Below are 11,258 nucleotides of genomic sequence, written 5' to 3' on the forward strand. Positions count from 1 at the left end.
TTCGTCTTTCTTCTTCTTCTACTTTTTGACAAGCGTTATTAACAGGCATTTTTGTTGCTCGATTTAGTAACTTTTCCGATTTGTTTCCAACAACAAATGGAGCAACTTCTATTAAAAACAGCATGATTTAAAAACGTAATCTTCATTGACGGATTTCACATCATTTGTTTGTATTTGTATCGATATATTGTTTTATTTCTCAATTGACAACAATACCAAAAAAGAACAAAAGGGCAATATAGTCAATAAAACATCAAATCATACCAAAGAGCAGCCGGGGAAATTTGTTTTGGCAATTACATATGGTACTCACTACTCAGATTGGTATTATTTTCAAACATTTAAAAAGAAGTTTCGAATGACTACGTTTGGATTCATTTGTAATGATCATTTTTTCTAAACATGAAGTTCCGCAAGAATTACATTTCAAATCTCTTGTTCTAATGCCACGACACAAATGTTAATATTCGGTGTAATCTTGCAATGACATCATCGCTTCAACGCAACATCATTCAGCAACTCGCTGAAAATGATGACGTCATTTGCATTTTTCGGAGTTGCTCCAACTTCACCGGCGAATCCTTATGGTTGAAGGTTGCTGTTTGTTTTTTTCTTGAATTATTATGATACTGAATTGCATCTATAGTCATACAAACATTGACAATAGTTTCATGTACAATCACTTTGTGCTTGTAGTGTAAGACAACGAGTTCACATAAAGTCTCTATAGAATCTGTCAACATCAAAAATAATTCCACACTTTCTAACTTCTAAATCGCATTTACAAAGTTACGAGCAGATCATCAACGAGGTCATCGTCAATGCAGGCGGTGGGCGGTACACGCAAAAGTGGACGCTTTACGGACATTTGGCACTTCTTGTCTTGCCGCTGACAAAAAAGCACATTTTCCTTCCTTTCCGCCATTTGCGCGACATTCTTTGATGACAATATGGAAACGTCACATTTTGGTCCAAGTCACTGTACGCAAACACAAAAGCACTCACAACACCAAATATCAGGATCTCGAGTCGTCACCGATACCAGATACCGATATCACTGTTACATAAAATCATTGGGAAAAAAACAAATTGACGTATTACAATTGAGTATTTTTTTCTTCTTCTTCAAATTGCATTTTATTCATATTCTTCTCATTTCTAATTCCCGATTGTGAAACGGCCACCAGTGGGCGGCCGATGCTAGTATCGGCCGCCGTCACGGCTACGATACCTTAAAATAAAGCTGGTATCGGCACGATACGATACCTGGTATCGGTACTCGCTCATCCCCAGTCCTAAGTAAAGATTGTTCTCGAATGTAAAGAAGTGATCGTGTCGTTGCTCAAGATTGTGCCGTGAAACAGCGCATCAAGCGGACAAATGATTCTTTGCGTGTTTACACAAGATGTCAATGTGTTGTGCCTTGGGGGAGGTCCACAGTGACAGCACGTCAACTAGCGTCAGCGCGCTAACTCTGTGTCGTCCGATTAGCGTGTTAGCATCACAGACTTAGATCTAAGAAAGGACTAACAATGCTATGTACTAGCGACAAATGAAGCCACCGGCGGCCATATTACGTTGCCATTTGCCAAGCATGCCGAACTTGAATCCATTGATTTTCTCCGCGCCGTTAATTGTAGCGATTTAGCATGGAACCGTTTTTTCAGCATTTCACTTTTCCGTTTTTTTTGGACCACGGCTAAAATGGCTGCCAGTGACGTACTTGAGCGCCTTGGTTTGCATTATCTGGCACAAATGCCGTGTGCAGTAAGCTAGCTAGCTAGCAGCTATTCTTACACCACAAAACTGCTTCTTGCATTAGGATAGTCTGTTTAGAGCGCCTCATTGTTTGCCATGAGTGTACACGGGTCACACAAAGAAAGACGGAAGAGCGAGGGGGGGGGGGTCTTTAAAAAAAAAAGTCTGATGGACAGCCAGCATGCAGACGGGGGCTGGCGTTGCTGTTTTAGAGCGCCTCGTTGTCACGGTATGGAAAATCCCCTCGATGATCCCGTCGCAGCCACTGAAAGCTTCGAGGCGGATATATTTTGGCGAAGATGCTGGACCAAGAAGCATCCATTTTGTCCAGCTGCTGTTGACAGTTGAGTGGAGAGTACGTTTTGATTTGTCACCATTTTTAAGGCTCATTTTATCGACGCGGCCATTTCTTAATCATTCAAATTTGGCAAGGTTGTTAACAACACTCATTTTGATTTCCCCTTAACATGAGCTTTAAGCGGTAAAAGGAGACGTAAAGTCAAACTGGAAAAAAAAAAAAAACACTATATTGCGACATGGTGTTTTTTTCTGGACGGGTCCCGAACGTACCTTCTGCCATAAACGGGGTTTGACTGGAAACTTTTTGTTTGATGCGATTTTCCAAGTCAAACGTGTGCTTTGGGAAAAGCCGGCCTGGCGTGATTGACAGCTGACAGGCGGAACGTGACGGGACGGACGTGGCTTGCTTTTTGGGGGGGGGCGTGGCGGGGCGGGGGCGTGGCGGGGGCGTGGCGGGGGCGGTTCGGGGCCAGCCGGTCGGCCTATCAACAGCACTTTTGAGGGAGCTGGCCGGCCGGTTTGTCGCTCAGTCTGGCGGTCTTGGTCCCGGGCGCGGCCGGCGCCTCCACGTCCACGCGCTCCGACATCTTGACGCAGATGACGTCCACCAGCCGCTCGAACACCTGCCGCACGTTGACGTTCTCCTTGGCGCTCGCCTCGTAGTACTCGAACCCTGAAGCACAACAAAAACCATCACGGCGTGACGCGACGCGAGCCGTCCACGGGGGAATTTCCTCAAGGGGGCGCTGCTGAGTGAGGGTTCAGGAGGGGCACGTTGGCCCCGCTTTCAAAACGAGGTGAATCCAAAACAGGGCGGGGTTTATTCTCCTGGTCGTTTGCGTTCTTCTTCCCACTTGACAAACAGAACATTTCAATAGCAAACAGCAAGAAGTCAAAACTCAGATCATGTGATTCAAATAACAACAAGCACTTATTTGCCTTTTCCTACAAAATAAAATGACTTTGTGATTGGAAAATTGTTGATTCTTTTCATAAAAACGGAAGCATTGATGGATTGTGGGACTTCAGATGAAATCTTATCCATGCATCCATTTTCCAAACCACTTAACCTGAAATAAACAAACATTTGAAATGTTTGTTTAAAATTGTTGATTTCCCCCCAAAAAATGGTTGATTTCAAAGAAATCAATTCAGCAATTATTGAATGAGATAAATGCATTAAAAAAGGAATTGACTCTTGAATAAATATTTGGATTTTTCACCAGTTTCAGGAAAATAATTGTTTCCACAAATCCAACAAATAAAAATCTTTATTTGAGTAAAAAAATAAGAACTAATAATTCTAATTAAATTGTATAATTAATGAAGCAAATATTGAATAAAATAATAGCAGGTTAAATGTATATATGAAACTGTTTGTTAGGCTTTTTTTTTTTTTAAATGGCCCCCGGGCCTTACTTTGAGCAGCTTATGTAAACAAAGCTCTTGTGACACGTGACGTTGGTTGCCTTTTTTTCCTTCCTCTTTGAACTTGCTCACCGAGTTGGTCTGCCAGATGTTTTCCTCTGTCGGGCGCGACCACCCGCTCCTCGTCCATGTCGCACTTGTTGCCCACCATGATGACCTGCGCGTTGTCCCACGAGTACGTCTTGATCTGCGTGGCCCTGACGCAGCGAAAACGCACAATCAGCCCCGAGAAGCGCGCGGGGGGGAGGCGGCCATCGGGGCCGCAATTCTTTCGGAGTTTTCATTGCAGTTACTTTTGGGGGTGTGGCTTGATGTTTTTAAAATTCTCTTCAATTTCATTTCTGTTGAGAAAATGTGTATATTACAAATCTCAATTCTTTCAAAGCTTCATTTTAGTTGCGATTTCCGTACGAGCTTGACTAAAACTCGTCCATGTGTTACATGACTTGTGAGTGCGCGAGAGTGGCGGCCATGTTCCGTGGCACGAGTCGCGGCAAGGCAGTTGCTACCTACCAGTCCTGCACAGCGTTGAAGGACTCCTCGTTGGTGATGTCATACATGAGGATGAAGCCCATGGCGCCCCGGTAGTAGGCCGTGGTGATGGTGCGGTAGCGCTCCTGGCCCGCCGTGTCCTGCGCGCACACGTCATACGTCATCGTCACGTTGACGCGCGGGCCGCTGCGGTCTCCCTCAACGCGACATTTGACGACGCGTCGTTAGCGGCCGATCGATGAGCTCGCAGCCGCATGCTAAAAGCCGCTTCCCGCGGTGCACCATGGGACGTGCAGTCTTCTTTCTGGCAGCCAACAAATCTATCCATCCATCAAATATCACGTACAACATCACGGCGGCGAGGGTTCCTCGCGTGCCGCCGCTGCTTTGGCAACATCAGCACGAGACAAATTGACCAACATTGAAACGATATCGACACGATCGAGGCGACCGACGTCACAATATTGACCATTACGTTATCAGCGTTTCCGATACCATTGCGACCTTAGCACGCGTTAGCACACGTTAGCACACGTTAGCACACGTTAGCAATTAGCTGGCGCGATGGCCCGTGTTGACGTACCCAAATCTGCAACTTGATCCTCTTGTCGTTGCGGTACACGGTCTTGACCTTGAAGTCGATGCCGACGGTGCTGACGAAGGAGTTGCTGAAGGAGTCGTCGGCGTATCGGAACAGGAAGGAGGTTTTTCCCACGCTGCTGTTGCCGATGATCAGCAGCTTGAACATGTAGTCGAAGTTCTGGTCCGAGCCGTCCCGCTGGCCGTAGCGCTGGTCCGCTTTCGCCATCTGTACGCAAACGGCAACTTGTTTACACGCGTCAGCGCCGGCGTCAGCGCCGGTGGTCAACTCCAAGTCCAGAAAGTCACAAATGCGGCCCGGTTTTGGCTTTAGCCACAGTTTAGCGTCCACCTCACGTCTCGCTTGCTGTACCGGAACCGCTTGAGTGGAAACGCAACTGTGGCAGGCTTTTCCCTTTCTGGACTTCCCGTACTTTGGGTTTGGTCTTTCAATTTAGCGGCTAACGGCTAACGGCTAATTGCGTTTGCTCAACTCGCTCGACTGATGACATTTCCGACAATCATCGCGTTAACGTGTGTGGATTTGTGTTATGTACAAATTTAGGTCTGAATTTGTGTTTGTGAATGCGTGCGCAGATACAAGTGTGCGCGAATGTACAGTATGCGCGCGTCCGTGTAGTTTGATGTGTGTGAGCGTGTGTGAATGCGTGTTTATGGGCTGGACTGCCGCAAAAAAAACAAAAAACAAAATCGGCCTGGCATTTTGACTTCGGCCTCGTTTAACATGTAGTTCTGCCGCTGATGTTTACGGATGATGTTTCCGTTTGCTATCTGCTGCATATTCGGAATGGATTAATGGACCGGTCCTTCTGGAATGTGGGCCGGTCTCTTGGGGTAAAATGGAGGGAAATAATCATTAAAAAGCACTGCATCGGCCCCAAAAAGAGGCCGGCCCATCGGGCATCTGCCCTGCACGCCAGAGTGTGCGTCCATGTGACTGCGTGTGCATTTGTGTGTTTGCCTTGATGTGTGTGTGTGTGTGCGTGTGCGTCTCCATGGCAACTGAACACCTGCTGAGGCTCCTCCAAAAGACGCCAGAACGCGGATGACATCATCGCCTTACATGACAACAGCAACATACAACGCATGTAACATGTCCCATGACGACGAAGATGACGATGATGATGATGATGATGATGATGCTTATCAGCCTGCATCGGCGCGTGCACGTTTCCTTACCTCTGCTGGGTGGGCGGGTGTGGGGCTCGCGCGCGCGTGTCCGAGAAGGCGTTGGTCTGATTTTCCGTCACAGCAACAAGCAAAGTGCGCGCGGCTGCAGCGGCGACGTCGAAAGCCCGCGAAAAGGCGTCGGAGGACGGAAGCAGAAGATGAGAAATGGTGGCGCTCGCGCGTGTACGCGGATGCGGCGCGTGCGCGGACGCGAAGTGGGTGAACGTGCGCGGCCGGGTCGCGCGCACACACGCCCCGCCCCGACGGACGCCGTGCGCGCCCGCGCTCGCAGGTGCGCGCTCGCGTGTATGACTCATAGGTGTGTGCGTGTGAGGCGTGCGCGTGGCCGAGCAGCGGGGGCGTGCATGGGGACACGTGTCTAACATTATTGTCGATCCAAATGAATTGAAATCAACAATAATAGGTGACTTGCTGATATCACCTTTTCTGATATCGATCTCGCCACGCAGGTGTACCTAATCAAGCGGCCGATGTAAAAACAAACAGCGAGCAACAGCGCTCCCGTGTGGAGCACTAATGAACTGCACATATCACCGTTTTCAACGAGAACCAAAGAAAAAGAAAAAAGGGGGCAGAAAAAAATATATATAAGAAAAACAATGAAATAATAATGAAACAAACTATAATTATTGTTAATCAGTACTTTTTCATATATTTCTCCGAAGTCTTTAGAAGTTCGACCAAATTGCTGCTGCTGATGATTTATAGTCATAATAATAACAACACAAAGCGTCATATTGATGCCGCTCGTGCAATTGTTGACTTTTTTGGACTTGCTTGCAGAAAGTGAACACTTGTGTTGAGGCGTGCGTGCGTGCGTGCTGGTTCACGTGCGTGTGTTTGCTTGTCAAACAGCCCAAGAAAGAAAGAATTCATGGATTTATGATTGTGGCGCACTTCCACATGACCGTCGAGAGCGCGCACGCGCGCGCGCACGCGTCGACTTGTGGTGTTGTTCAGTCCAGTCGTCAAAGTGTCGCCTGTTTCCTCCTTGACAAGCTTCAGAAACATTCAAAAAATGTCAGCAACAATCGAGAATCTTCAAGAACCATAAAAAAACAAGCAAACAAAAACATACATTACATACTGTCGTCCAGGGGTGCCCAAGTCCAGGCCTCGAGAGCCCCATCCGGCCTGTTTTCCACCTTTGCCTGGTTCAGCGCAACCTAACGATCGGCTCATCAGCAAGCGTTGCAGAAGCCCGATAACGAGCCTGATCATCAATCAGGTGTGTTAGCGGAGAGAAACGCAGGAAAGGGGCCGGCTCCAGGACCCAACTGGGGCACCCCTGCTGTGGTGTATACTTAGAAGGCACTCGCTAAGGTGACATTTATTTCTAAAGTCCCAAAGCTCATGTGGCTGGATAGCCTAGAGGTTAAAGGTCGCTATGTTGAGTGGCAACGTTGTCAATTCGTCACTCGTAATAGCGAACTTAAATAAATTATCAAGTGTACTAAAATGGCAACTTCCAGCAACTTTTGTGAATTTGTCTTTTCAACCCAGTGACAAAAAGTGAAACGTCTGAACGTTAGTTTGGTTTCCGACTCGACAGCAACTGCAACGATGTCATCGGGCCATTTTTGTTCCGGTGGATCTGGCGAGGAAGAACAACCGCCCTCAACGGATCCCGTGACGGAGCAGAACTGAGCGCCGCCTGTCTTCTCGGCACCTCGGGACACATGAAGGGCGGGGGGGGGGGGGGGGATGCATGATAAAGGACAAGCAGCAAGACGCGCACACAAACAAGCGGCCTTGGCGGAGACCCGGTCGGCGGCAATGGACGAGCTGAGCCCAAAAGAACGAGAACTTCTGAAGATCCGGCGGGACAGCGACACCAAGGCGGCGCAGCTGCTCAAGATGGAGAAGCTCATGCAGCAGACCAAAGACCTGATGGACAAGCGCAGCGAGCCCGACAAGGTCCAGGAAAACATGGGTGCGTCCTCTCTCTCTTCTCTCTCACGCTTTGAGACCTCCGCCAAGGCTGAACCTCCCTAAACCAGCAGGCAGGCTGACATCTGGGTTTGCAAAATGCAGCAAAGGAACGAGTGGTCGTTGCTTGGTAGAGGTAACACCTGAATGGAATGTCAGTCATGCTGTGAAAACAAACAGTCCTTTCCTTGGTGGAGGTCACAAACGAAAGGAGCGTCGATAGTGTTGTCGTATAAAGTAGCGAAAGGTGCCTTCCTGTATTGGTCCTTGGTGGAGGTCATGCTTGAATGTGTGAGCATAGAAAGCGGGATTTCCTTGGTGGAGGTCATGCTTGAACAAGTGGCTTTTTTCCTGGTGGAGGTCATGCCGTGTTGGTGTATAAAACAAACAAAACAAAAACAACAGCAAGTTCCTTGGCTGAGGTAACACATGAACGCAGTGTTGCTTAAACAAACAAACAGCAACTTTCTTGGTGGAGGTCATGGTCAAATGCAGCGCTGTTGTGTGAACAAACAAAGAAACGGTGACTTCCTTGGTGGAAGTAACGCACGAATGTCGTTTTGATTGTGTGCGTAAAGTAACAAATAGTATCTTCCTTGGTGGAGGTAATGTTATGTATGACTGCAGTGTTGATGTATAACACACACACAGAAAGGTAAGAAGAATGGAAGTTCCCTGGTGGAGGTCATGCTTGAATGCAGTGTTGGCGTATGAACAAATAGTGAGTTCTTTGTTGCAGATAACATGAATGGATGACGAGCGCCTTGGCGGAGGTCACACACAAATGTAATGCAGCATTGTGCAACTGAAGAACGCTTTCCTTGGCGGAGGTCAGGTGCGAGTTGAACGTTTGTGTGTGTGTGCGCGCAGTGGAGGACCTGGAGGAGAAGGTGCGCTCGAGCCGGCGCCACCGGCGGAATTCTCTGCATCACACGCAGATGCTGGAGAGTCAAATGAAGACGGTGAAGGGCGAGCTGGAGGGCACCTTGGACCACCTCCAGGAACTGCGCAACGTCCTGCGCCGCTCGCAGCAGAAAGCCGAGGAGCGCAAAGTCGCCATGGAGAAGCTGGCCGCCGGACTCAGGTGAACGGGACCCGCGACCCGCGACCCGCGACTCCACCGCAAGACACCGGATTGAAACAGTCTCCACGAAACGACGTCATACTTGAATCCAACGCAATAGTGCGCTTAGACGAGACTGGAGTACACGAGACGGGACCGAGTTGGAACCCATTAAGGCCCGAGCGCCCATGCCTGTAAAACCTTTGCCCCAAAATGCCCCAAAATGCCCGAAAACCGGAAGTTCTGCTGGAAATTCAACAATATTCAAAAGAATTGACATCTGAGCTCCTGAAGCCTCGTTCCAAAAACATTTCACAGTTCACACAAGTTTATTATTATGAACCTTCAATGTAGATATTCATGTTTTGTTTTGTTTTGAATGAACAAACAAATGTCGCACCTGCGGGTACATAACTGCAACTTTATTCACCTTCAACACTGGAGCGCAGTTGTAATAAGAATTATTCGTCCGCATTTTCAACATCCTCGTTGCCGACAAACATATTTCTTAACGATATGATTCGGATTCATTTATTTCATAACTCCCGCCAATCTGCGTCAACCACAAACGCTCGAATCCAATTCCAGGACTCGCCAAGAGGCCCGCGTCACCTTCGGGTGCGTCTTCGGACGCATTTCATCGGATAAGAAACCAAGAATTGGTGAACAACACAACACGGCGCCATCTTGGCTCTCCCGGCTTTAAAGGGAGAAGCGAAGTCGCGCGGTCACGCGGTCGCGCGGTCGCGCCGGGTTCAACGGTAGAAGCGCGGTCGCGCGCCCCGGTCTTAATGGGTTCAACTCGTTTTGGAGACCGTTTGGTCAAGTCTCGGTTACATTTCACTCCGATGTAATAAGATTTGATGATCGCGGTTCGACCTGAGCTCGATTCGACGACACGATATTTGTGTCAAGTCGACAAGATTAGACGAGAACATGCTAAGCAACATTTGACTAACACAATTGCTTGAAATTAAAACAAAGACAAAAACTTGTTCCCACGTGCCGTTTTTGTTGACATTGTTCACGTTTATTAGCATGTTGGATGACGCTGCTCGGCTGTTAGCCTGTTAGCTGCTAAGGCTAGCATTGGCTCAGCGACGGCAAACAAAATGCTCGTTGCGGTGGCTAACGCTGTTTGTTCACTAGCAAGTGGCTAACGCCGCACATGAAGCAGCTTGTTCCGCTAAACAAAACTGAGTCAATTACCATCAATTGTTGAGTTTACATTTGGTGTCGCCCGACACAGAAAACGAGGTCAAAATAAAGAACAAAACAAAGAAATGCAGCCACGATCAAGCGGGAAAATGCACGACCGATTTTGCCTGACGAAAGTATGTACCCCCATTTTGTTACATTACAATCTAACACACTGAATGATCGGATTAAACTATTATTTACATTTTAGACAACTAACCTGACAATTAGCTTGCGCGTTTGCTGGCCTGAGGGCGACTTTTCAGCGTGTTTTTGCTACTTTTTCTGGTTTCTCATGTTTGGTAAAAAGAAAAGAGGAAGAAGAGCAAAGTGCGAGCTATTTTGAGCGTGTGCGCCGGCAGCGTGTTCCGAGTGTCTCGAGGTTGCGGTAAGTCATCTGAAGCGTCTATTTGCGCTCATTCTAATCGTCTCAGCGAGTCGGAGCAGCCGCAGGGAAAAGGAAAAAGAAAAAAACAAAAGCTTCTGTATCTTTTCATCCAAAGTCACATGACGGCTGGCGAAGGCGACATCGAACATCGACACGATGTTCCCGCTTGGCACGATGTTGCCGTGTCCTCATTAGCATACAGGAAGGTAAGTCGGCAACCACCTGGACTGCGCCCAGCGTCTTTGCAACTTCATCCTTTACTGTAATTTTGGCTCAATTAGTGCATTTTGATAGCTTAGCAGTTAGCATGGCTAACGGCTTACTTTCTCCCCGTCTTCAGGGTCAGAGTTATTATTTTTTTTAAAGCATTTTTTAATTTTGCAAATCTGTACTTTGGACCGGCGGCCAAAACTGGCTGCAAGTGTGCCATCAAAGAAATAACAAACATTTTGGTAAAAGAATCCATTTACTCATTGGTATACGTTTCACACTGCTCATGTTAAAAAAGATATGCCGGCACATTTATTTGGAAGTCTTATATTGTAATAATTGCCCGAACCCGAAGCCAGCTGGGATAGGCTCCAGCACCCCGTGACCCTTGTGAGGCCTAAGCGGTTCCGAAAATGGATGCATGTTGTAATATTTCAAGCTGTGCATTCACTTTTGTCTTCAGAGCGCTAGCGCCCTCTAGTGACGGCTTAGTGACAAAACACCACCTTCACAATCTCAATCTGCAGGCAAGCGTGCGTGCGTGCGTGCGTGCGTGCGTGCGTGCGTGCAAATATGTATGTAATATGTAATCAAATATGCACTCATCGGCAGCTTGTCAAATGTGTTTGATTGCTGAGTGCAATTGTTGCTGCGGTGGGCTGGGGGCGGAGCCTGCGTTTGGTGAGGCGTTCGTTCCAATTA

General features: G+C 47.8%; 2 protein-coding genes across 2 annotated transcripts; one reads left to right on the forward strand and one right to left on the reverse strand.

The window, feature by feature from the left end:
- Positions 1 to 169: 169 nt before the first annotated feature.
- Positions 170 to 6,031, reverse strand: rab3b (RAB3B, member RAS oncogene family). The gene is made up of 5 exons (XM_086088310.1): positions 5,758 to 6,031; positions 4,562 to 4,786; positions 4,000 to 4,118; positions 3,559 to 3,683; positions 170 to 2,731 (listed from the first exon to the last, which is right to left on the reverse strand). The coding sequence occupies exons 2-5, from the start codon at positions 4,784 to 4,786 to the stop codon at positions 2,544 to 2,546; spliced, it is 657 nt and encodes a 218-aa protein (XP_085944436.1). The 5' UTR covers positions 5,758 to 6,031; the 3' UTR covers positions 170 to 2,543.
- Positions 6,032 to 7,491: 1,460 nt separating this feature from the next.
- Positions 7,492 to 9,776, forward strand: LOC147166659 (uncharacterized). Its single transcript, XM_086088311.1, has 2 exons — positions 7,492 to 7,702; positions 8,569 to 9,776. Exons 1-2 carry the CDS (start codon positions 7,546 to 7,548, stop codon positions 8,784 to 8,786), a joined length of 375 nt encoding a protein of 124 aa, XP_085944437.1. The 5' UTR covers positions 7,492 to 7,545; the 3' UTR covers positions 8,787 to 9,776.
- Positions 9,777 to 11,258: the final 1,482 nt, after the last annotated feature.

The sequence above is a fragment of the Leptonotus elevatus genome, chromosome 11 (genome assembly GCF_054856555.1).
Source record: "Leptonotus elevatus isolate MCC_2025b chromosome 11, RoL_Lele_1.0, whole genome shotgun sequence".
Classification (NCBI taxonomy): Eukaryota; Metazoa; Chordata; class Actinopteri; order Syngnathiformes; family Syngnathidae; genus Leptonotus; species Leptonotus elevatus.

Coding starts and splice junctions, on each gene's coding strand:
- LOC147166659 (XM_086088311.1), top strand. CDS start 7,546: ATGGACGAGCTGAGCCCAAAAGAACGAGAACTTCTGAAGATCCGGCGG. Junction 7,703..8,568: donor CAAGGTCCAGGAAAACATGG/GTGCGTCCTCTC, acceptor GTGTGCGCGCAG/TGGAGGACCTGGAGGAGAAG.
- rab3b (XM_086088310.1), bottom strand. CDS start 4,786: ATGGCGAAAGCGGACCAGCGCTACGGCCAGCGGGACGGCTCGGACCAG. Junction 4,119..4,561: donor GGATCAAGTTGCAGATTTGG/GTACGTCAACAC, acceptor GTGTGCGCGCAG/GACACGGCGGGCCAGGAGCG. Junction 2,732..3,558: donor ACATCTGGCAGACCAACTCG/GTGAGCAAGTTC, acceptor GTTGTGCTTCAG/GGTTCGAGTACTACGAGGCG.